The sequence below is a fragment of the Rhopalosiphum padi genome, chromosome 2 (assembly GCF_020882245.1).
Source record: "Rhopalosiphum padi isolate XX-2018 chromosome 2, ASM2088224v1, whole genome shotgun sequence".
In the NCBI taxonomy this organism is placed as follows: domain Eukaryota; kingdom Metazoa; phylum Arthropoda; class Insecta; order Hemiptera; family Aphididae; genus Rhopalosiphum; species Rhopalosiphum padi.
Window position 1 is genome coordinate 18,074,180 of NC_083598.1, and position 27,708 is coordinate 18,101,887.

The following is a 27,708-nucleotide window of genomic DNA, read 5'->3' on the forward strand; positions in this document are numbered from 1 at the left end:
ATTTATTTTTTCCCTTTTACATTTTAGTTTGGTATGTAAAATAAACTACATTAATTTTTTAATAAACAATAAACCTAACAACTACATTTGGGTATTTTGTAGGCACTTATATATTTAATATAATTGTGTGTAATTATAAATTAAAATAAAATAATGTACCTACCTAATATATCTATACCTATCCACTGATATTACACTGTTTTGTGGATATCGTAAAGTAACCAGATAATCAATATAAAAGCCATGCTATCTTTTGACTTGTTAATTGTTATTAACATGAATATTATAGTGTTCATCACGTCATATGCATTATTATTATTATTAATAATACACAATAATCAACAAACTTAATTAAACTAATGATATTCGATCTCCGATGTACTCTGATTGGTTGATTTATATCACACAACAGACAAACCAAACTATACCCGTTTATAATTGACCACTTGCACTCAAATGTATTAATCGTAATATCGAAATGGGTACGCACTACACACGTCATCGCGAGAACCAGCGAGGTGATTGACAAACAAACAACAGGGTAACTGGTTGAATCAACTGTTTACGACGTTCATTAAACTCATAGACACCACGCAGCTGTATAAACGCGTGATATGTTTTATGAATAATACACGACGCGTAGGTAAATATAAAGTGCAACCTATGTCAAGCGAATACGGATTGTCATATATAATCGTGTATGGAAAAAAAAATAATAATTGTTCTAACAAGAATCATATTAGTATATATACTTTTAAAATTATTTTATGACTATTCGCGTTTAATTTAATTTAATGTTGATTAACATAGTACATCATGCAATGATTTTACGATAAAGATAAATTACTATTTACAAATTATAAATTAAAAAACAATAATACAAAATAAATTATTGTTAATTTATTAGTTATTCAGTATACCTTTTTAGTTTTTGATACAGTTGTTAATAATTTGGTGACAAAATTAGTATGCTCGAATGCACAGTGCACAGCTACTTCAGATTTGGCTTATGAATTAATTAATATACGAACGGTGAAACACTACGTTACCTTTCGATCGACCAACTACTATTATGTAAAGGTGTGATTGATGTTTGCAGGTTATATAATTATATTGTCCAAAATTAACACCTTCATAGGGTTATACAATGTAAACTTTATCACTTAGATTTTTTTGTATTTTTATATCAGAAGTCAATTAGAAAAGTGATATTGACATTTTTTTAAACTTATACATTTATATTTATGGCAATCTACAGATGAAAAATTATTTAGTAAATTATTGTTTAATTTTTTTTTTTTTAATTATAATTTCTCTATTTTTTTTTTACATAATATTCTAATATAATATTGAAAACAATGTTATTCCAAGCAAAAAAAAAAACACCGTATGTTTTAACACATATATTTTATATAAAAAACATTAGGTACACATATAATATTTTTTTTAACACATAAAAATACAAATTAAAATAATAATTAATGCAATTTTTTTTTTCTGAAATATGGTAAAAATTAGATAGATATTAACATTCATTTAATTAGACATATCACATAACATACATAAGTTTAATATAATTTATATGAACTCAAAATGTCAAAAACCATTTAAATAAAAGTATTATATACTAGGTATATATGTAGTTAAACTACGCATAAACCGCAACTGGCTTACAAGTTATAAATTATAATTACTTAATTATCATATGATATAATATTAGTGACGATCGCAATTAATATATTATAAATTATAAAAAAGTGTTCTCGTTGTGCGAATAATAAAACGTATAAAACGAATTAAAAAAAAAAAACTCGGTTTATTGAAGTACGCGTCCAAGTATATTTGCGTTGCGTATAAAATAATATATGGTCAAATAAAGGACCGATGAAACAATTCCGGTAAAAGATGAGGTACAATGACCACGTATAGGGTATTTAACCGTAATAGACTGTCATCGTTCTTCTTTAACCCGAGCGCCAGACGTGAGTTGATTTACAAAATTCAGATCTGTGTGTACGCTTGTGTATGTGTTGTGTGTATGTACGCGTGTGCACATGATATATGTACACATACAGAACCTAACAAAAGATAGATCGCGAATATGACCACCGTATATAGTGACTTCGTGCATTGCGCGGTGTGATCGATCACGAGAGACTCCATAGTGGCTCGCGATGATAACGCCGCGTCGCCGTGCACCACATAATGCGGAATCGGATTAACGTAAAAATTTGACGATTCTTTGTTTTTCGTTTTATTGATCCTCTTACTGGGTAAGAGGGGGAGAGAAATATTTTTTTTTTCACTTTTCGGTCGACAATTTTCTCCTATAATATCACATTTGACAGAGTGGTAAGTGCTCGCCCGGAGCGAGTGGTCGGACGAACAAAAGATGCAGCTCGACGTTGTACTATAAAAGGCACTTGTGATGTCTGCTTTCTTCTGTATGAACAATACGTTTAAATACTTTTAAGAGGCACATTTTCCTACCGGTGTGTGATACGGGCGGCGGTAGCGGTGGTGGTAGTGATGGCGGTCGAGATGGGATACAAAGCAGTCGAAACAGGCTTTTGTCATTTCCGAGGGGAGGAAACAGCCGAGGCGCAGGAAAATGAAAGTCTATACTATTTTTGAGAAAGGTAAAAAATGAGTGGATATTAACATAAAAATAAAAAAAAAAATAATCAAAGTAAACGTATTACGTTCAAGCGTAATACTATTGCCAAAAATATCGATTAATGATTAATTTTCGCAAAAAAAAAAGGAGAAAAAATATTCAAACAAAATAATAGTAGTAAGTATAGAGTTAAAAATAATAATAATAATAATAATAATAATATAGTAACTTTAACAATAACAAAAATAACAATTATAATTCTGAAAAATGTCTCAATTAAATAATATTTCAAGTAGATAAAAAAAATCTGTAAAACAATATTATATTATGTGCATATATATTTCCGAAATGATAGAACGATGATGAAATATTATGACTATTATGTACACCACATTACAATTGCCATTATTTATGGCATTACGTTTGATTGAAAATTAAAATTATTAGTAACAAATCGTGTACGTTGGTCGTTGGAGATATTTTTTATATCTATATATAAGTATTTATTACTCGAGACGATATAATGTTGTATAACCTAAAACTACGTTACTATATAATATTATGTCCTAAACTATGATGGGTGCTTGAATATAATATTATCCTATAATATAGCGTCGATGAAGCAATTGTTAAAAACATAACAATAATATTATTGCGGACACGTTGCAGTAATACATTTTAAAGGTATTTCGGGAATTCGGACGTCTTGCGGGCGATGTCGATTGTAATGTTGCAAATGACCCGCCGATGACTGGTACGGAAATCTGACAAGACGTGTCAATTACAACATAACATACACGCGCCCCTACAGCACGTACACGTCGCACCATGCCACAAAACGTCAAGGGGCTGTCGTTTTGAAAACGTCAACAGACATGCGACTGCAGTAGTATAATAGTTCTTACTTAAACATTTTAAGTCTACGGACGGCAAACAGTACAGACAAAATATTATAATGTCTGTGACGAATAATATTTTATAGTCGATAGTTCCGTTTGACCAAAAATAAATAGGAAAATAACAACATTTACGTGGGTATCTACAGGAATACGATAATAATGCGGGGGAAGAACAATAATAATTTATATAATAATAACAATGTGCCGCAAAAAAACGCCATCGCGACTTAAACGACTGCCGAAAACGTTTGGTACACCTTGTACAGCAGCCAAGCGACGAGGGCGTACTTCAGGTACATCACCACCAAGTCCAGCACGTAAAGTCTGCAAAAAATAACACCAAACCATTATCGACCGTGAACCACGATTGAGTGATGAGTTGAGAGGTGGATATTCATTTGCGCACATAATACAATTTTTACACATTTTGTGACGACCTGTTTGATTACAAAATTATAAACAATAAAACTGCCAAACCGCGATATGTGCTCAAACCCGGCTACGTTAAGAGCAATTAATAAGAAGAAACGCATAAAATGTTCTGTACCATCTGTGGGTTCTGTGGGTCCAACCAAATTAATAAGCCACGAATTAAGAAAATAATATGTAACTCTGAAATCGATACACGAACCATATTATGAAGTCAATTTCAATTATTATCGAATAATATTATAATTTTATTTTTATAAGTGTATCTGAAAATGTGCGCAAATTACTTAAACAAGGTTAATATCTGTTTATAAATTTTCGTTGAAAAGCGCACTTACACTTTCAGGGTTTTCCTGGCCTTAGGTATGGATGCCGGGTCTTCCTTCAGGCAATACTGACGGGCACCCAAAATACAGTCTCTAAAATAAACGTCCATATCCATTTTTTCAAAATCCATGTTGAACTCTTTCCGGTCCACGTCGGACAAACTTTCCCGGAGCGCCAACAGTCGGTCGTTTGTGAAGTCCCAATTGCGCAATGTAAAATACTGGAGAACACGAAGACCATCCGATATCTTTTGCTGAACTCTGATCATGCTGTATACAAAAAGATAAAAATCGAATGTGTTCACGATATTGTTTTGCTCGGAAAGGTCTTATATCATTGTTATTATTTATCAGCACGTTCGAATAAAAACTATCGATTTTGGCGGATATTAATTGTAGTTAAATGATTAAATAAAACCGGTTATTTAGGTATGATATAGCTTACATCTAAGGAATATTTAACAAAAATTTCAGTTTTTATAATAATTTCTCAAATACTTTACACTGTGCTGATTACGACTATTTACAGAAAAATTTAAGTTATTATAAACTATAAATCACGTTGTAAAAACAGTCAATCAATTAAATTTAAAAAAATAACAAATTATAAACTGTGTTTACAGTATTTAAAGATTAATTTTAAACTTTAAACGTTCATAAGGAAATAGTTGATTTAGATTTTGAATACTTCATAATTATAATAATACTATTGTTTAATTGAATTGTAATTAAATAATAAACTATTATGTTGAATTAAATAAACATATAATAGGTATTCGAGTATCAAATGTAGAGTTAAAATCAAAAAAATTAATTATAATGTTTTCACAGCTAATATTCATAATAAAGTTTAAGTTTTCAAAATGTTTCTTATTAGACAGGAATATAAACAAATTTTTGAAAATAAAAATAAACCCTAAATATTTTCGGAGATTAATTCGGTAAACATTTCTTGAAATATTTTTCACAAACGTAATAATAGTAATAATTATTTCGAACGTTACATCGTATTAAACTTAGATACTTACAAACGCTTTTGGCCAAGCAAAAACAAAATCCCGTCAATAAGATAGGCAGGTATCCAGTGGTAACATATCACTTTGTAAGTGTGAACGAATCGATTGGCCGTCAGCGACCCGGTGGGATACCACAACATGAGCTCAAACGGGTTTTTCATAGTCTCTTCTCTTCCTTTAGTCATAACGGCATCCCAAGTGATTGGGTTCAGATTGTGTTGTGTCAAATTATAAACGGGAACGGCGGTGGTTCTGTAAAACACAAAATAAATATAATTAAAAAAAAATACTAATAATGTACACAAACATGCGTGCAATCGAAAAAAAAATAGTTTCGCACGATAATGTAATTCATTTAATTATTTGTATATTATAATCATATTATATCGGTAGTGTCCGTTAATAATCGCTATGTCAGTAACACGGGTAATTATGGAAGATAAATTCCACCCCTATAATTTTTATTTTTTTTTCTATCTAATTATTTTTATTAGCGGTTATTATCGTATTTTATTAATAAGTATAGTTTAATAATTATTATGTATTTATGTTAAGTTATAGGCGTTAAAAAATACTAGTACATACAACCATCATATAAGAAAAATATACTTCATATAACAATAAATAAAAATAAAAAGACATCGAGACATAAAAGTAAGAAATCAATGTTGCATTAATTATGGAAAGCGACATTTTCAAGGCTAGAAACTTTTCATGGATTGAAAATTTACATTTTAAGAAATACTACAGGATATAAATACCTATTTATTCGTTGTTCAAATTGAGTAAGTAAAATTTTACTAGACACAACTCGATATCATGCAAATAATAGTTTACTTACATCATTTTAATAAATGTTTATGGACGATTTGTTTCTTGAAGTATCTTAATACACTGGTAATATGCTATTTAAAGTTAGCAATTAAATGTTTATTTTGTATCGCGTACATATGTAACGGTTAAATATCTTTTATACGAATATAATGTACTTGTACTTGTATCGTGGGTTCATTTTTCGCAAACAATCGTTTAAAAAATTATATTCACCACCTACTGTGATATAATCGGGTGAATGTCATTCAGGCTGTTATTGTACACAGGTAGTATATAATAATAATATTATTATTATTATTGTTATTGTTATTATTGTACCATAGTCTACGGGCTATACTTGCTTTTGTTTGGTGATTGCTGTTTTCCACGCGATCACGATCACGGCATTTATCGCAAAGTCCACCGGCACGGCTTCGGCGGTGTATTCCGAATTGCAAAGTATGGACCGGAGTACGCCTTTGCCGCCCGCAGCCAATATTCCTGTGGGTCCGTTCAGATTGTCCACCCATCCGGGCAGAGGTTCATTGAGCGCTGGTGTCACTGCGGAAAAGCAACTGATGAGTTTTATGATTACCCGACATCAATAATATACCACACTATACTATTGACCGACCGCCTTACCTATTGAAGGCCTTGCTATGACGACCGGAAGCTGAGGATAAAAATCGCCGACCACGTCTTCGGCTAGGCGTTTAGAAAACGTGTAAGTGTTCGGATGTGGTTTTATCAAGCTGCAATCATATACAATTGGTTCAATGCTAATAAAAATCTCTCAACATTTTCGTGGAGGAAATTGTATTATACTTATTTGATGCCTTGGTTTACCTTTATAGTACCTAAAGTTATCTACAGCGCACCAGTGCACGCAAACCATATAAATGATAATATAGGTGAAAATTGAGAAAATAAATAAAATAAAATAAAAATATTATGTTTTCTATCATATATTTTGTATAGTGAAAGTGGTAGATACCGTACTCAGTATATACTTAGTATACACCTCTTCATCAAATTACTTATCATCGAAACTTATACGGTTAAATTCAAAGAAATGTTAATTTCCAATAAATAAATTACGCTTTTTAAAAGAAGTATACTTATATGTTTAAATTAATTACAAATGTCAAATTGAAAGACCATCCGTTTTTTCCGCGTCTTTACGACATACGTATTTTCAAAAATGTTGAAAAAAAATGTATACGGTTTTTGGTCAAATCAATACAAATAGAGCCTTTTTATTGGCCATTAAGTTATAGGTGATTATAGTCACGAAACAATAAATAAGTATAAATTATACAGAAACGCCATAAATCTGCTGATAGGATTAGACGCAATTTTTGGTGAAAAACGAAAAAATATATCAATAATATGATTAATTATAAGTTTAAAAAGATTTTTGCACTAGTTTCTCGTCCAATCAAATTAATCGCAGAGATGTTTTCAAGCGGAATAATAACATGGGTATGACTGTCGTAATTCTCTCTGTCACCCGAGTCACGCACAATTTTTAGTCTCGACATTTATCGACTAAATATGTAAATACAGAAACTTTATAATATAATACGCGTATCATTGCTGGGCTGATGCAGCTAGTGCATCTTCATTTTACATTATGGTAATCAATCGGACTATACGTTATAATGGAAATGTAATTGTTTTCCTTACTGAGGCGTGACCATCTTGATGGAGTTTTCGTCGAGCCAAGACGGCAATCGTATTATGTTGTGTGCGTCGAAAGCTGATTTGTGTACTTCCTCATTTAACGTGTCCAGGTCTACGTGACAAAACGCCGTGGAGAAATGTACGAAAGCCTGAAACATTAGCACCGTTATATTACTATTGTTACCTGATATAGATTATTTACAGGTACACGATTGTAAACTTTATAATGCTACCGCGACCGGATCGCCGCAGTATTAACGAGAAAACGTGATTTGTCACATTTTCGGTGGGTAACTATTTATTAACAATCGCGAGTGGGCGATCAACAACTTTTTGAAGTTGTCGACGCCCAAATGAATTGAATTTTGTGGTCGAAAACTCACGTATCCACCGTAATCGACCAAAGCCCGTATTATAACTTTTATATAACACGCGCTATAATCGGTCAGATGTGATTTGCTATTTATTTAATCGACACAGCGCAGCTAACCCCGAGAAAGACCAATGTGATTTACATTTTACCATTATATGGAAGCAATTTTAAAGCAATCCCCGCCCCATTATCGTGGTTGAAACAAGGACAATAAAAAAGGTTTTCAACAAACTAAATATTTTGACTTAATTTTTGATTCCCGAAACTGTGTTAACTGGTAAGAATACGTCTTTCGAAATCAACAAACTTATAACTACACACCAGTGGCGGATTCAGGGGCGATCGGGCCGATTCTTTCAAAAAAAAAATAGTTTGAAGTCCCCGATTTTAGTTTTTGACGTAATTATACTTCAAGGGTAACAATAAATTATAGTGATATATTTTTTTTTTACAATAACTATAAAAAATATTTTTTTTTGTTCTGTACGAGACTGTGGAAAGTAATGTGTGTATGTAACTAAATAAATACTTTATCAAAATTATTTTGTGCCCTTTAAAAATTGTCCCCCCCCTGTTATCTTGGTCTGGATCCACCCCTTCTAGTCTGCTACACACTTATACGTGTTTCTATAGTATAGAACCTATACTTAGTGTCTTAGGGCAGTTGCACTGGTTGGACATTTTTTGAATAATTGTGTGGAAATCGAATAAATTTAAGTGTACCGAGTTCACATATTGTATGGATGAATATAATATGTAAAAATAAATATATATTAATTAAAAAATTATAAAAATGTAGATATTATTAATTATTATTGATTTTTTCGTCATGAGTAAAACTTATTGAGGGATAGAAAAAAGCGTCCAGGCAGCATATTCATTAACATGACATCTCATCATGCACCACCAAAATATTTCATATTTTAAAACTGTTAAGTTCCTACAACATCCGTTCAATATTCCAATAAATGTTCGTATTTTATTAAAAAAAAAAATTTATATAAAAAATAAAATGTCAATAACATAATATTTGTAAGAAAAATACTAAACGAGTATTTTTTTATCCTTCATAATATTAATTTCTAATACAACCAATTTTATACTTCAAAGCTTTGTGCGAAAATTCTGATATGTAAATGTCAAACATTGGTCAGATACCTAATTTGTTTTCAAGTAGAGTGGAAAGCACTCCATAGATTGCTTATTAGTTATAACTAATAAAACTATTTATTTTATAAATGCTCGTGTAGAACTTAATTTAAAAAATATTTGAGTAATGATTATAGTTAAATTGAGTATATATATTATATTGTAATGTATGGATTATCGTATCGACAAAAAGTAATAATTTACACAATTTTGTCGATTGATACTTTCAAACCATATTATTTTTATATAAATTAATATATTATATGGTAAGTATTATATTATCATTACCTCTAAATTTTTCATATTGGAGCATAACTCGAGCATGCGTAGTGTTCCAGTCGTGTTCAAGTTTATAGCCTCGGTCAGTGATGCGTCCAAGTTCAACGTGGCCGCTCCGTGAAAAACAATCGACACTTCCGATATCAACGTTTCCTTCATTTCCTGTGTTATTCCTAGCCCATCCAGACCCACATCGCCGCATACCACTTGCAGTTTGGACAACAGTGATTTATTCGTTTTTCTAATGGAATCAAATAACTGTCGCCGAAATATTGAAATTTTGTTAAATATTACACATAATTAATACTATTAATAGACATTCTCACCGGCGCTTTAATAATTTCTTGGTATCGCAAAAGAGCGGACTTTCCTCTCTTCGATCTTATCAACACGAAAATTTTCTTTATACCGGGACAGCTGTACAACAGTTTCCAGACGAGCACTTTTCCCATAAGGCCCGTACTTCCAGTGACGAATATGGACCGGCCATTGAAAAACTGAGATATTACACTTTTTTCCATTTTGGACTCAACCTATGATCAAACGGGTAAAAACATAATGTTTAAATTTACAAGAAATTTTTGGGTATTATAAAATATATTTTTATAAATAAAATAAAATTAAATGTACAAATAAAGTACCTAAACTTTTATTTATTGTCGAAATCGCCATTAAAATATTATTATTTAATTAATGCGTACAATGTTCCTAATTTCGTATTACACCGATAAATTTAAAGCAGATGCATAAACTAAACTGTTATTTTGGAGTTAATCAAATTATAATTAAATTACTAATTCAAAACGCAATAAGGGAAATAGGTATATTATTATTTAAAATCTATCTGCATCATAAACGACAAACGTAATAAAATAATTGTATAGATATTATTTCTGACTAATAACATGTATTACCACCGTTTGATATTAGTAAATTACAATGCAAAATGAATAGATGATAATATTATAATATATACATAGCGTAGCTAATGACAGTACCTAACCGAGGTCAGAAATAGAAGAGTGACTCTTACGGAATGTATAGATGATGACCTAAAGTTGAAAACTAGTTTGGCTATTACGTATGAGTGGCTTATTTTACCTGCTATTAAAGTTATTTGGGCTAATCTGTTATTGAAAAACTATTTTTATCTTATTTTTATTTTTTCGATTAAATTATTATGAAAACATAAATAATAATAGCAACATAATATGTGCAATAATAGGCAATAGCAATATACACACGAGCGTGACGACTTTAACGTTTACATATTATTATTATCAAATAATAGATAACTACTACTATACTCCGTTTCACGAGAGAAGGTACACGAGTCGCGCATCCGACTGACGCCGTCAACAGCGCGGAGGCCAAATTTCCCCCACTTTTTACTGCCCGGCGGCTAGCCAAATCGATTATACACCCCGATAACATTCGGTGTAACGTGTATACAGCGTACTATAGTGTTTACCATCACTAAAATATTATGAGTGATACAGGTATTTTTTTTGTTATAAAATAATAGTAAACACAAGTTAATATTTATTTAATTTGTATATTTTCAATAAATAAGAATAAGAATGTATAAAAAAAAATAATAAGTACTTATAATATTTCATATTAGTCGGAATCCGAAGTTGTCTCCCCTGTTATTGTTAGTACATGAGTGGTTGAAGGATTTTCTTCTAACATTTCTTCTGAAATACAATCAATATCCCACATCTTGTTTTCTTCTGCGATGGTGTGTTTTACAAAATTGGCCCACATTTCCGGAGAAACTTTTTTAACTCCATCTATCAACAATTGCCGTACATCACTCAATTTGTACGTAGAATTGTTCTGCCTCACGTGATTTTTTACCACCGACCATGCTAATTCAATTGGATTTAATTCGCAATGGTACGGTGGTAAACGTAGGACAATTTTATTATATTTTTTTGCTTCTTCGTCAATGACGTATTTATTAACAGGTTGAAACTGTTGAACCTTGTCTAACAGTTCAATTTTGAGCCATGTTTTGTCAATCTCTACATTCTTGTCTTGCAACCATTGAATGATTTTATTTTTTGTCCAAGACTTTGTTGGTATTGGGTCTTTTTTCACTGAATGGTACGACGCATTGTCCATCACTATCACAGAATTTTCGTTCAATAGAGGTAAGACTCTACAAAACCATTCAAAAAATGAATCACCATTCATTTCGTCGTGGTAGTCGGCTGAATTTTTTTTTGATTCAAAACACAGCAGACCACCCTCGACGAAACCGTTAGATGAACCAATATGTAGAACAATTAATCGTTTGCCTTTACCTGTAGGATTCTTGGCCCCAGTCGTTAGTCCTTTTATGAATGCATCATGGCACGATTTTACGGTGTTGTCGACCCATACTTTGTTCGTACACTCCCCGGCATTTACCCAAGTCTCATCTAAGAAATAAATTGTTCGACCTTCATTTCTATAACGTCTTATATCTCGGATAAAACGTCTACGCCATAATATCAGATCATTCCTTTCTGTTAATGCACTATTTCTATTTCTTTTAGTGAATTCGAAATTTAAGTCAGCTAACAACCGATACAAACCACTACGAGATAGATTTGGAAGTTCAGAATCTTCGTTAATAACCGCCAAAACTTTCATCAGTGTAGGTATTTCTCGTCTGAACCAGAAGCTGTGTATTTTTTGGCGAATCGCGTTCTTATTGAAATCATCAATTTTTTCAATAACTGTAGATCGTATTTTTTTTTTGTTTGGTGAGGACACTACTCCTGTTTCTTTATACTCCTTAACAGTACTTCTTATTGTGCGTAAACCGAACCCCGTATCAGTCGACAACGACATCATTAGATCGATGTATTTCATTGTTGGTTGTTCCAGTAGATACTTTTTGTACAAATTAATAATAAGTGTTTTCTGACTGGTTCCGACAAACTAAAAAAATAATAAAATTGCCTTTATCAATATTATGTGTTTACGACGAGTTACGTACTTGTAACAATTAAATTATTCAAAAAATTAAAATATTTTCAATATTGTATAAAACAGTGGCGTATTTGACCTAATTTTAGGGTGGTGGAACACTAAATTATTATTCACGAGGGTAAAATAAATTATTAAGACCATAAAATACGCCACTGGTATAACAAATAATGTTTAATAATTTAGAGATACCTTACCTTTCCTTTTTTATTTTTTTTCACGGGCGATGGTGTTGGCTTAGACGATGTGCTAGGCACATTTTCTTCTACGGCAGCATTCATAATTATTTACAAATTAAATTGCAAAAAACAAAAAGTAAAAAACAAACAGAATAGTGCGATAAAATCGGAGGTATGTAGATGTATACAGTGTGTACGTGTTACGCGGTTAGAGTTGTATTATAGACAACAGTTGCCGTTTAAATTTTGTTATGTACGTTAGCAGCGCTACGTATGCGAACGAGTCGTTGCCGACCGCAGCCGGAACATTTTACGATCGTGAACGAACGGGCGACATTGGTGGGAGATGCGCATCGACGGACGAAAAAACGTGTACCTTCTCTCGTGAAACGGAGTATATAATGTTTATATAATTATAAAATCAAAACATAAATATTATGTAAGACCATTAATTACAAAGAATTAGAATTTAAATTATATTCTAATCGAATACGATGTGTTTTACAGAACTGTAAAATTATTATGTTGTCTAAACAACACGCGATAACTACTAAAGTTTCTATTTATGTAATAAGGAATTTCCATAGACACATCGTGTATTGCATATTACTATTTTCATTTAATAATACTATTACTATATAATATATTATATTGTGCTGTGAAATTGTAAAAGTTTAAACATCAATGCCATAAGGCATAAAGTGCATTAATGTAAGTAAGGAGCTGCTGGCCTCCCGAAATAATAACGAATAAAGTAACATTTTTACTTATAATAATTACGATAATATATTATTTACTGTTTTGGATATTTTATGGTTGCCCAATTTTATTTCATACGTCTCAAAAAGTTTATTTAAAAAAAATTTATCTAGAGTTTATTAGAAGTTATAATATTACAATTATTTATATACCTACGACTTAGACATAGATACAAAAATACATAATACATCTGCTTTCATTTATAAACGCACTTTCCTTACAATCAACGTGTAAAACCAAACATGGTTGGAAACTTTTGTACTGCAAATAATTATAAGGTGAAATTCTATCAATAACAATTAATGGAGATTGATAAAAAAATAATCAATTTTATGTAGAAATGTACAAAATGTTTTCAAAATAATAATTTCTGAATTTTAAGAATACAATTATTTTCACTATATAGTTTAACTAAAAAGTTTGTTTTTTATATTCTGTCCTCGAAAATCTTTCAGATATTATGTGTGTATTAAATAATTTCCAAACTGAGAGGACTGTCAAGTACAAGTGTACAACTCTTGGAGTAACGAAATATAATAACTATGGAAAAAAAATGTTATTCATCCAATACTTAGCATTTAACATAATAGTTTTATATTTAAAAAAATATGAATTATTAAAATTAAAAGTTTTGATTTTGTTAAGCATACAACATAATATAATATGCACTTCTATAAATATACAACTACTATATTTACGTATTACAAGTACAACTACCTATAAATATAAAGCTTTCAAAAACATATAAGGGATCGGTAAAATATATTTATAAATAAATGTATTTTCATAATTATCATTTATTAATATTACTTTTTTAAATTAAATGTATAATAGGTGAAAAAGTTAAATTAAAAATAATTAAAAATGTTTTACAGCATTTATAACTCACTATTCACAATCAAATTTGCTTATAGAATTATAAATATGATACAAATCACGTCATTCAAAAAATGTAAATGTTAGACTATTAAAGTATAAAATAAATAAATAATAACTAAATATATTATACTGTATACAATTAATATTTTCTTTTTTAAATTGTTTCACGAAAGTTAAATACCCGCGAGCTAAAGTACTTAAACAACTAAATAGGTACTTAAAGATTTTTAATTTTTAATATATAGTTCTTGGAACTTGAGGCTAATTATTTTTTTTTGTTTTAAGTTAACTAATTCTAAACAACAAATGTGATAAACTCCTAAACTTGACCAATTACCATGCTCATAGTGTATAAAATATATAATATTTAAAAACAAATTTCAATCGCTGCTTACATAATATCTCAATAATATAGTGATTTCAACAAAGATAGAAAGAATGTGAGATAAAAAGAAATTGAGAAACTTAGTGAGAAAAGTTTAAAACTGTAAATAAATAATAATACCTTATTTTATTTAAATAATTAAAAATAATTTTCAAGTAGAACATAAATAATATTGTTTTATGAGTCTCATTGTTATTTATTTATTATTAATAAAATTCACATTTACAATCAGATGTTAACAGCATTTCACATACCTACCAAACCATATATGCAATACTTTTAATGAAAAAATTTCAAAAACAATTCTTGAATAACTTACGCGTGTTAATATATGTATTTTAAATGAACTCCCCCCCACAAAAAAAACCTGTTGTTGTGTAACCCACTAACGGTGTTATCCTTTTGATCTAATAAAACCTTATGAGTATCGTCAACAGGTGACTTTTCCAAATCAAGTATTTTTGTTATTGTTAAACCGTGTTCTGTAAAGATCACTTCCTCTTGTAATATTTCTAAAGATTTTATTTATGAATTAAAGGAGAAGAAACAATTCGTATTTATTATCGTGTGTCTGTATAGTCTGTATACAATTGTATATATTATTATATATTTAATACGAATAAATAACGTCAATAAGTATACAATACTTATAGTTTTGTAAATCTCGGACGCGATAAAATGCGAATGTGTATACTATATAGCGTGCATTATAGCGTTTACGATTGTTCCACTCACGTACGGCTGCCTACTGAAATCGTATATTGTTATAAGAAGTAATCAGCGTTTCATCGTGTAGACACCACGTAGGTGGGCATTGAACAATTTTAATTATAAGCCTAGGATTTCGCACTTTATATCTACCAGACTCGTGGTGGCGAGATCAACAAAACACAACATAATGAACTTCTACAGTTCTACGCGTAAACTTCTCTAATGAAGATAGCTTATGAACTTTAAGAGGTTGCACAGAACTGGTAAAAATAAAACTAGTTTGTGTTTGTTTGTGTCCACCGCACGGAGAGTGTAATAAAATCACCAAAATGCCGCATAACTCGTTATATTCGATCATTATGAAACGATATTTCCGCGGTAGGTATTGGCACACCTATCTATTCAAGTAGAAATAATTATCTTTTCACATTTTGATCTCGATCTGCACGCACTTTACGATTTGTATATCTCATGAAGTATACCAGGCGTGCATATAATATTTACATTATACACATTATATAATTATATCACCGATGCGGTATTCTGATATAGTCATAATATTTACCGCGATATTTAGGTGTACGATTGTTCAAATAATATCCAAGTCGGTTAAACAGTGATTGAATACAATTTAAATTGCTCAATTTAAGAACAAGTCGTTATATTTTCGCGCAGTTTCGAAATAGCCGAGAAACATCGTTGCGTGTAATAAATGTTTTTAAAAGTATACCATTAATATTGATACTAATTGCCAGATAAAAGAAATAAGATCTGAGTTCGGAATAATAAGATTCTTAACTTTGGCGAATTAAATATACAATTTCAAAAAAATAATATAATAAATAAAGATTTAAAAAACCATATAGAATTACAATTATTAATTATCGATTATTTTATGTAAGTATAAAAAAATATCAGTCTCTATAGTAAAGCTTTATTAATATTTAAATGTATTTACGATACATGTTTTATATAAGGTATCGTTTAATTGTTTATACCGAGGAAATAAGTAAGTCACGTCAACATTCATTTTAAACAAATTAAATGTCAGTAATATCAGTAATGTCAGCTATTTTCAATCTATTTCTTCTATATATTATGCATAAATTAAGCCACAATTACTTTGTGTACTTTGTTGTACAGATAATTAAAAATAAAACAATCTAATTCATTAATTATTATTAGTAATAATCGCTGAATTTTATTTCATATAGTTTTCATCAAAAACTGGTTGGAAAAAACCTAAGAGGGTATAAATGGGAGAGAGGTATTAATGTATTATATTCTGAAAACTTTCTTCATACTCCACTACCACTATACATATAACTTTATACCTACATATACTATAAATATAATTGTATTTAAATTAAATAGTAAAAAATAAATTACAAAAATATTTAAATATATGAAACTTGTCGATATAAAATCATTTCAATAATAAAATAAGTAAAAATTACTTTGATCAATGATGATAATATATTTTATTAAATGTATAATATGATTATTTTATTCAATCATATATATTATAATATAGGCGTTTACTGTCTACCGATAATATTATTATTAATATAATTAAAGTGCGCAACGTATTGGGCAAGTAATTGGAAATGTCAATACACTTGTTACGAATGTCCAATTATTACTTATTACTTATTAGTTCAACACATAACAGTATTTCTCGGATTTAATTGAACTCAAGTTGTTGGTAAAAATTATATACTTTCCGCTACTGTTTGCATGGAGTATCTACCTATGTAGTTACTTGGATGATTGATAATCTATAAAAATAAAAAAAATGACTCACTTTCGCTTGGAGATCAGCTACTCTATTCCGCTTATTATATAATATTTTAGGGCTATGCGACGATTTATATGTATATAATTTATTAATTTATTATGCTGCAGTATAAAATAATGGTATTATTAAAACTCTAAAATTAATCAATACACGGAGAAACATAATAATAAGTTATATAATAAAACACAAATTGCATATTTAACACGACAGAATACAATTTATTATTGGCGTATAATTATGATTAATTAAAATGAATTAATTACGACAAGGTATTCAATTAATTAATAACTAATATAACATTGTATATTGTAAATATATAATATAAATACCATTTCATTAATACGTTCAATTTAAGTACGAGGCAATAAATTGTATTCAAATCGTGGATTTTGGTTGTGTCATATGACTCATATCTAAGAGTTTATGAATATTAAAATTGCTAAGATATTTAATCCTAAAATAAAAATGAACTAAATATAATTATTAAACATACATAATTACTAATTAGGATATTTAGATACATATGCACATACTTATTTTTTTATTAAAAATCAATACTAATTTAAAACCTGAACATTTTACAAAAATACTATATAGAAGTAAGTAGAAAATATATTTTACAAAAGTAAACTTCGAGTTGAAATGATATTCTCAATAGTTTCAGATATTTTGTTATACTTATATAGGTATTTACTGAATAATGTATCTGTATAATGATGAACTTCCAACACTTCAGGGTATTTGAGTTTGATGGCTGACAAGTGCTAGTCGATAAGTTTATCAGAAGCGTATTTCACTATTCCACGAAGGAATCGGATGTTGGCTATGTCACTTTACACTATCTGGACTTGAAGTCCTATGTATCTACTCGTAACTTAAAGTACCTAGAGACTAAAATTATTGATAACTATTCCTAAGGGCTATGACTTGTGTTTTCGCACAATGTATCTCACTATAAAGGAAGCTATTTACAAAATTATGGACGAAATATAATGTTTGGTATGACATAAGCAAGTAATTAATATATAAATTACAACTTTCACCTAAGCTTATCCTTAAGCGGAAGAGTTACTCGAAATGGTGGTGAATTTGACTTTGAGTTGTTAATATTAAAAACAAAAAATAATAAATTCATATTCACCAAATATTTTTTTCCTGTAGTGGTTCATTATTAACTGCCATTAAAATTAAGATTAACATTTAACCTGCATAGATGCCTGTTATATAGTTTTCTTATAAATTATAATCGACTTATCATTTATTCATACTTCTATTAAATATACCGCAAGAACAAAAACTGAATATGCTAGTAATGACTATCCTAATTATGGTTTTAATATGTTTTTAATTAATTCAGAGATTGATTTTTATAATAATTAAATATTTAGTTAGTTTGTGCGTAAGTCATAATTTCTAATTAAATGCATTGTGAAATTGTAGAGTAATATTGAACATTTAAAACAATATTCATTAAAATTATTTTAAAATCCATTATTTTAATTTTAACTTTAGTAATAATAAAGTAATGTACAGTTGATGATGTTTTAGTTAAACCGTTTATTCCATTTTCAAATGATTGGTAGATTGAATACTGTGAAAAGTTAAGTAGGATTAATTTAAATGTTTAAACAAACATTATAAATGTGTGTTATTTTTAATTAGACACTATAATAATATTATAGTTGCAAAAATCGTTTAAAATTAATATTCAATAAATAAACCAAAATTATTAAAATACATTGTAAAACAGATAATATATTGGTCAGGCACGATTATAAAAATGATTGTAACATAGATAGTTTATGAATGTGCAATATTTTACGTTTAAAATAAAAAATTGTATTCAATTTGTCGAATTAGATATTTTTTAAATAACTAGAATATTGACATAATAATGAATGAGCACGATTGAGTAATGATCATAACAATAACTGTTGACAGAAATTGATAAAAATAAACCTTGTAAATCTAATATACTCCAAATTTCGCTCAAAATGTCATGCTAGTTTTAATATAGTTTAATTAAAATTGTAAATAGTAATACGAATTGCATCGTATGTAAATTTAATTACTATTCAACTATACTTTAAAATAATCTTCAACATTTTCAATATATAATTATATATATATATATATATATATATACTTTTTTTTTATTTTTTTATAGTAAGTTTGTTAAATTACACATTTCAATATAATTATTAAAAGTATAGCGTTTTACTAATTGTTTTTGGTATTTATTTTTAATTTAGTTGTAATGTATATAAAGGAAAGTGAACTCATATTAAATTAACAAGGTATAGATTATTTACATGCAATAATATATTACATAACCTATAAATATTATGATAAATAAATATTTATATATATTATAATATAATATATAATATTATTAAATCATATGAATTATTTATTAAGTTGAGTGGCTTATAAAAAAAATTATTTTTGCCGGGATATGAAATTTAAAATTTTCCGCAACAGACAACGAAAATATTATTACAACGGTGTATAGCTTCAAGCGTTAAAATATAGTTGATTTTTTTTAAATTTGTTACGGGATGGGGTAAAAATCCATTAAAAAGATAAGTGTAAAAAACTCATACTACAACGACTAAAAACGAGGATACCATAAGGAGGATAACAAGTGAAATGACAAGTGCAACGAAGGCCGGCCAATAGCAAACACTATATTGTATGCTACACCACTCCAACATGTTGGAAGGCACAACGTCGAAATAACAAGCACAGGTGACAACTCAGCTAACAATAGAAAAATATAATGAAAGAAATGAAAATATATAATATAGGTTTATAATGTCACCAATGGACGAATTTGTTTCTGTTGTTTGTCATCAAATGAGGTACGTAACTAATTATTGTTATAAAATAAAAAGTATGATGTTCATTAGATATTATTATTTATTATATTATTCTAATTATAAAATAATGTTAAATTAATTGTTTTGATTAATTTAAGAAACTTTAGATGGACTGTAATAAAAGTTATATGAATAGATTTCTTAAGACTTGGAGGATGTTATAATCTTACTTTTTAACTCCTATAATATGATGTTATTGGTTGGCTCACACATGAATTTCTTTTTGACTCACGAAAATCGAATATTTTTTATATATCATATATAAGATTCAAGGCTTACATTGGTTACAGTCAGTAATAAAATGTATACAAATATATATTGGGGTAGACTTGCCGGCCGCCATGCGTTTCTACAGGATTTTTTAGTAACAGAAATTAATATTTAATTTATTATTTTGTTATTCAAATGTACAACGAAAAGTAATGTCCTAATATTTTGTAGCTTATAGACTTAAAAACTACTCAACCGATTTTGACAAAAGTTTCAGAAGTTGTTTCTGGAGATATCAGAAAAGTTTCATCAGAGTAGTTTAAAAATATACCAAGTGATATATCAAATCCGCCATAGGCAGTCCGCCCATCTCGGTTAAACTACCTACGAGTAATTCACAAAGGGAGTAGATTTGTTCATTTTTCCCTCGGCGAAATCGAATTAAACAGTTAGTATAATATGTAATATATAATATGGCTTTAAATGGTATCGACAAAATAATAAATTATAGTTAGCCGGAACAACATAATGAAGTGTTACGTAGCGCTAAGTACCGACTCCATACTTAAAGTTTCCTCATTCTACTTGAATGATCATAATTTTATATTTGAGAGGATAACATTGTTATGCAAACGTGCACCACGACGAACGTCGTACAGTTTCCTGATGTTTAGGATTTTAATTAGGTATTTTAATAATAGTATTGGTTGTATTTCGGCAAATATATAATATTTATATGTGTGTTAGTGTTTAGTGTAAACATTGTCAATAACAACAATTGATGGTGTCAACTAGCAAATAGTATTATTGTAAAAGAAAAGTCAAAACAGTCGATCGATGTGAAAACAAACCAATAAATAAATTTTTCTCTATTTCATAAAAACGAAACAATATCATTTTGTGAATGAATATTTTATAAACGTGTAACCTGCTAATACATAAATAATACTCACAAAGCCGTCAACGACATTTTTCTAATTATACATTTAATTCACTAGGATAAAATAATATTACGTTGAAAGACGTCCAAATGTACAGATAAATTATACCTGTAATAGCAAACAGGTTATTAATCTTCAGTTCATTGTTTAACTGTAACGCAATTTGGTCATTTGAATCAAGAGAAACGACTATATAAATAATTTGATTAAAGGGTGAAATTGTCTTTGTCGTATTAGTTAGTTGATTATTATTAATGCACCTACCCATAGAATGACTCAAAATACATTATACAATTTTAATTACAAGTATTCGAATTAACTGCAATTTGCTGTTTAAAGTGATTAACATCAAATGCATGCACTTGTAATTCTACGAAATGTATTCATTCTTGATCTTAAAAACAATAATGTAATTATCAATGAACTAGAGTCTAGATAAAATCCTAAGTTTCAAACCAGACGTCCGCGTCCGGCGTCAGAGGAAAAAATTAAGTCATTTAAGTATAAACATATTTCTCATACAGCCTTATGCTATAAAACATTGAATCCGAATGGTCATGTTCTATATAGGTACGGGTATTATCACTAATTTAACCGTTTAATATAGCTTACAGTTATTTTAGATTTCATTACAACAACTGAACAATATAAACGTTAATAAATACAATATTTTATACCTAAAATTGGTTTATAAATCTTCTCCGAAGCCGATTATTGTGTTGAGAACGAAAAGTAATTCGAGCTACTCAATTGAAGTGTATTCTAGAACTTATGGAAAAATATTTGCAGTTCGATGATGTATGTATTAATAAAAACGGCATGTGAAAATTATAATTTGCAGATATCGATAAATAATCAAAATCAATCACCGAAATATTTCCAGTACCATATAAATCCGAAAGATAATTACAAGTCACCTTAACGTTAGGTAGGTACATAATATTATACTCAATAAACGGGTTTAAAAGCGGATGTGGTGCATTCAACTTATGTAGACGCTTATACGAGTCTATTATTGGAATTTCGGATTCTCGTTTTCCTATAGACATCGGCATAATACTTTCACTCAGCTAAATCTGAACTCTGTATTATTGAGTATAAGTACATGTGAATATGTGATATGTTTATTTTTTTTATTACATGCAATTATCATAGCGTATCCGTTTAAACGATGATACAAATATTAATATTGTCATTCCTACCGGTGCATTAACATTTGTATTGAGAACCATTCATTAGGTGCTTTATTGTTTAAATGCCTGACTCAAATTTTTAACATTCTCGTTTTAAAATCGAATTTCCCTAATTATTGGTTATGAATTAAAATTTAATTAAATCTATCAATAGGTGTAGAATATTCATTTGAATCAAAAATAAATAAACATCGTGCTGTAGGTGTAATTATTTGATTTAAACACAGTTATTATGTAAACCACGTTTGTTTATGAAAGTTTATAATGTGTGACTACTAACAAATTACAAAAACTAATCTCAATATTTGTTCATTCACACTAACGTTCATGGTTTTATACAACCCGCCTACATATTAAACGCCAACTAATTTTGGTAATACTGCAAGTACGTGTTTAGTGGGTACAATTCTAAAATATAATGAAAATTAAAATAATAAGCAAAATCTATGTAATGAAAAATAACATTTAAGTTGTTAAGTGTGATAAATGAATAATTTGTGTAGTATTACTCTGTTTAGTATTAATCTATCATTGTTACACATTATCAGAAATTTTCAATGTTACAACCGCGTATTATAATTCTAGTAATGTATAACGACATCTTAATTGTTAATAAAAATTAAAAACCATGCATTAAAGGTGCTTGTAAAAAAATGATCACGCAAATAGCTTTAGTTTCTAAATTAATTATAACATTAATATATTTTTTAAATTAACTTTCACCCAAACGGTTTATAATAATATAATACGAGTACAGTCGTTTTTCCACATTGAGGGTCAACTTGTCAATTATTATGGCACAAAAATGTTATGGTTTTGTAGTTTTTGCGGTAGATAATTAAAATATAATTTATAAAAAAAAATTAATTGCAGTCGTTGCTTAGATAACAATACAATTTGAAAACAAAATGTTTTATTTTGTGTGAGTGCATAAAATATATCCTGTAGTGTAATATTTCATCTAATCTGATACTCCAACTACAGTGATTTCTCTAAAGGAAAACGGAGTTTTTTTTTTTATCTCACAGTTTTATCCATCAGACTGTTATGCAATAAAATAGTCTCATTTAACTTCTTATTTTTTAATATAATGTTAAACAATATATAACTATATATAAAACCTTTGAAATGTTAAAAAAAAAATTTAAAAAAATGAATCGTATAGAACAAATTATATCTGATTCAAAATTAATTTATAATACTTGCATATGAATATATTATCTAATAATTGAAAAACAATTTTTGCGAATAATAATAAATTGTATATTCTAAAACACTTTGGTATTAGATCGAACCATAGAATTTTTGTTTTAATTTAAAAGAATTATTATTTATTATACCTAAAAGCTCAATACAACAAACGACTCATAATAGGTAGGTATTGCCGGTATTGGAAACATTAAAAATTGAAAACGTTAGGTACAAGATTATTCTTTTAGAGGTTAATACTCGTGTATATTCTCTCGAAAAGTATTAACTTTTATATTATAAATAATTTGAGGTTAATACAGAACGATTTTGAAAAAAAATAAAATATTTTTTCAATGAATCAAGTATTTTTTTTTTAATTTCATATTCCTAAGAATAATATTTGTTTATATATTGTTATTTATAAAAATTGAATTTTGAATTGGCAGTTAATTATTTAAATTAGGTACTTATTTAAAGTTTAGACAAGTCGAGTGGAATAACAGTAAGATAAATATTCTGATTTAAAATCTGAAATTAAAAATGTTTTTTGTCATTAAAATAGTTAAAATCTTTAAAAAGTGATAATGGCAAAAAGGTAAAAATAAAATTATTGTTTCCATAAACGTTAATACACTTCGATGTATGACTGTTGACATTTGAAATAATCACCTTGTGCAATATTTTTAAGTAAGTACGCAGTCGACACTCGTGCGTGCTGTGAAAACTTACAGTAAAACAATAATAATGCACACCTTAATATTCGCTGAACACTATAATATAATGATACTATTATACGTGCAAAATCCACTGGGGATCGAAAGTCGTCTTTTTATTCAAAGCCCATTACGTGCTCGTAATTCGGTCAAGAACAATGTCTTCCAGTACATTGGGTCTAAGGGATCCGCTCGACCCATTAAGCTTTCGCCCCATCCCAACGGATGCTGCTGATTATTTTCAAACTGTTGCTCGTGAGCAAAAACACACAGCGTAGGTACTACAACATCGTTATTTTTATCACGTAAAGCAAATACCTAAGCAAAGGAGGAGGAACTTGTTTTTATTCGCGTGGTTTTCTTCCGTTTCGTTTTATGGCTCGGCATGATTATAATGCGAACTACTATAATTGTTATAATACGTGCGATTTACTTGAATAACTATCTTGGATAGATTTACCAAAGTTTTGAGGTTAATTATTTGTAAATTATATTCGATGGGTATATTATTATAATAAAGTTATGCGATCAAAATTGCACATAGTTTTATATTAATTTACGATTGGGGTTCTGTTTTTTTTTTGTTATTAATATACCAAGTATTCGTGTACGACGTACGTGTTAATAAAATAATAGATAAATTTATGATTTTAATATTTTTAAGGTAGAATTATACATTTTTAGTAATTTAAACTTTAAATGCTTTAATATAAAATTCAATCATCTTAAAACATTATAATAGAAAACGATTAAACTTGTATTCAAATGTCAAATTTACTTAACAGAATATTTTTAAAATGTTTTGAAAATTAATAACAACAATAACATTTATATCTACTTAAAAGTTAAATTGATAGATTTTTCAACTCTATGCATTTCTAAAATAATATATATGTATACACTATGCAGAATACATTTTTCTATAAAATTATTATAATAAGCTTAAGCTAGACATAAATGAAGTAATATCAAATCGAAAAGTTAATTTTGTGTTAGAAAATTAAAGGTAATTTCAAGTTTATATCAAATTATATTCGATTTTACAGTAAGATGTCTTTGAATACAATTAAAAAAAATTGCGTGATATTATACATATACCTAGGTATAGATACTACAATTCTACAGAATCAATTAAAATATTACAGTAATATAATATTAGATTCTGAGCAGAGAGATGATTGGTTTAAAATATGTGTAGTATTGCTCGTGTCCGAAGACACTGTTTTATATGAAAAATTGAAAAGTTTTTTGTAGTAAATTGATCTAATTTGTACTTAGGAAATCAAAATTAGAAATTTCACTATACTTTTTAAATTAATCATTAAAAACCAAAAACCAAATACGAACATTTTTTAAATTTTAATATTATTATCAAAACAATCGTCTTATTATCATAGTTAAAACTTAATATTATTTAAATAGTTTTCACTCAGAGTTATTTTTGATTGTACACAAAATTGTGTATCAAATTGTGTACACAAAAATTCAAATTTAATACATTCATTTCATTGCATGTGACCTTCTCAATGACGGCGTACATCAGAGTGTTTACCTACTTGCCGCGTCAGCTTTCAGTTATTATGCTGTTATTAAAAATATGTTAATCTTAGAAAATTGAAACTTTTTTCCATCATATTCATTATTATTTACTTAATACTACGAGATTTTCTTAAATATTAAACCACTAACACCATTAACTTTTTGGCTATTTACACCGGTCTTCGGCATGTATTGGTAGGTACTTGATGTTTAGTTCTGAATTAATAACAGTTAGTAATATTATATGAAATAAAAATATAATAATAACTAATATATAATATAATAAGTATTATCTGATTTTTTAAGGCAAAAATTATTTATAAACTTGAATTTAATACGTCGATTTTTTTATTGAATTATACTTAACCAAGTTAAAACTTAAAATCATTCATCGAATTTGTCAAGCCATTGTTCGAACTGGTTTTTTAAAAATGTATTGTACAGGTGCTTATTCCATCTTCATCATTTTCTGATTACTATTGACGACTTTCAAAAATAGGAAGTTTAAAGTACCATTTATGTCAACTTTTAAATCTATTAAATATCGATCTGAAACTTTTAAAGTAATGATTTCACTGTACCTATTAGGTACCAAAAAAAAACTTTGTTCGGAAATTGGAGGAAAAAATATGTCAATCCATATGATTATTTCTAATTATTACGCTCTAGGTTTACATTATAAGAGAAAAAGACAGATTTTGTACCACTTGCACAACAAACATATTGTTGACTAATAGTATGTTGTTTTATACATTTATAAAAATTTAACTTTATAATAATAAGATATTAAGATCTAAATAAATATTTAAGATTTAATTAAAATGCAATACCATTTTCGGAAAATTAAATTCTTTAATTGAATGCATTGATATATTTATTCAATCAAGTGTTAATGCCTTAAGTCTTAAAATTATACAAAAAAGACTATCATTATAATGCAATAAACGTACAATTTCTAAACTACCTACACAATTTCATCAAAATATAAAATGTATTCATATTCTCTATTTTAAAAATGATTAACTGTAGTCTGTTATTATTATGTGAATATTGATCTCAATATCACCATCATAAACTAATGCTTATAGATGATATACATTTGATGTAGTTTATTTTATTTGATGTTATTTGTTACAAAAAAAAAAAAAATAATAATAAAGAACTAAGTAAATAAAAAAATAGAAATACATTTTTCTAAAAGATAGTATTAACAAATAAATGAAAATGAGAATTATCATTATTACACTAAAGTATAAATATAGTTGATTAATATTTTTTCTTGGATGAATTTTATCTATATTAAAATGTCTTAGGTATGATATGTTTTATAATTTTTCTCAAGTTTTAATCACACTTGTACTCTTTCAAACACATATCGATATCGTTACATTGAACGAATCACGGAAAATCAAAGAAAAATAAATAATTCTCAATTTAAACCTATTTTTCCTATACATTAAAAGAGAAATTATTATTTAGTACAACATACATAAATTATTATTTTGTAAAAATATATTTCAATTTTTTAATTTAGTTGAAATACATATTTTTCTTGTTTAATACATATATTTTTATGCTGTGCATAACATTACTTTAGCTATGTTCATCCAAATATTTTTGTACTATTTTAAAAAATAAAATATTTTACACCAACCTGATTAAAATCCACAAGGTTCGTCATCGAGTATAGGTTATCCGATAGAATATACTTTATTAACAGAGCTAGGTTTACTGTGGCTCATGTACAGAATTCTGAATATATTCAAAG

The 27,708-nt window shown here is 28.1% G+C and overlaps 2 protein-coding genes across 2 annotated transcripts; both read right to left on the minus strand.

Moving 5' to 3' along the window:
- Positions 1–1,388: 1,388 nt before the first annotated feature.
- On the minus strand, positions 1,389–27,708 carry LOC132920857 (putative fatty acyl-CoA reductase CG5065). The gene is made up of 9 exons (XM_060983575.1): positions 27,595–27,708; positions 9,911–10,117; positions 9,594–9,842; positions 7,787–7,932; positions 6,743–6,852; positions 6,463–6,661; positions 5,300–5,539; positions 4,284–4,541; positions 1,389–3,840 (listed from the first exon to the last, which is right to left on the minus strand). The coding sequence occupies exons 1-9, from the start codon at positions 27,619–27,621 to the stop codon at positions 3,744–3,746; spliced, it is 1,533 nt and encodes a 510-aa protein (XP_060839558.1). The 5' UTR covers positions 27,622–27,708; the 3' UTR covers positions 1,389–3,743.
- On the minus strand, positions 11,205–12,844 carry LOC132921632 (uncharacterized). The gene is made up of 2 exons (XM_060984766.1): positions 12,761–12,844; positions 11,205–12,515 (listed from the first exon to the last, which is right to left on the minus strand). The coding sequence occupies exons 1-2, from the start codon at positions 12,842–12,844 to the stop codon at positions 11,205–11,207; spliced, it is 1,395 nt and encodes a 464-aa protein (XP_060840749.1).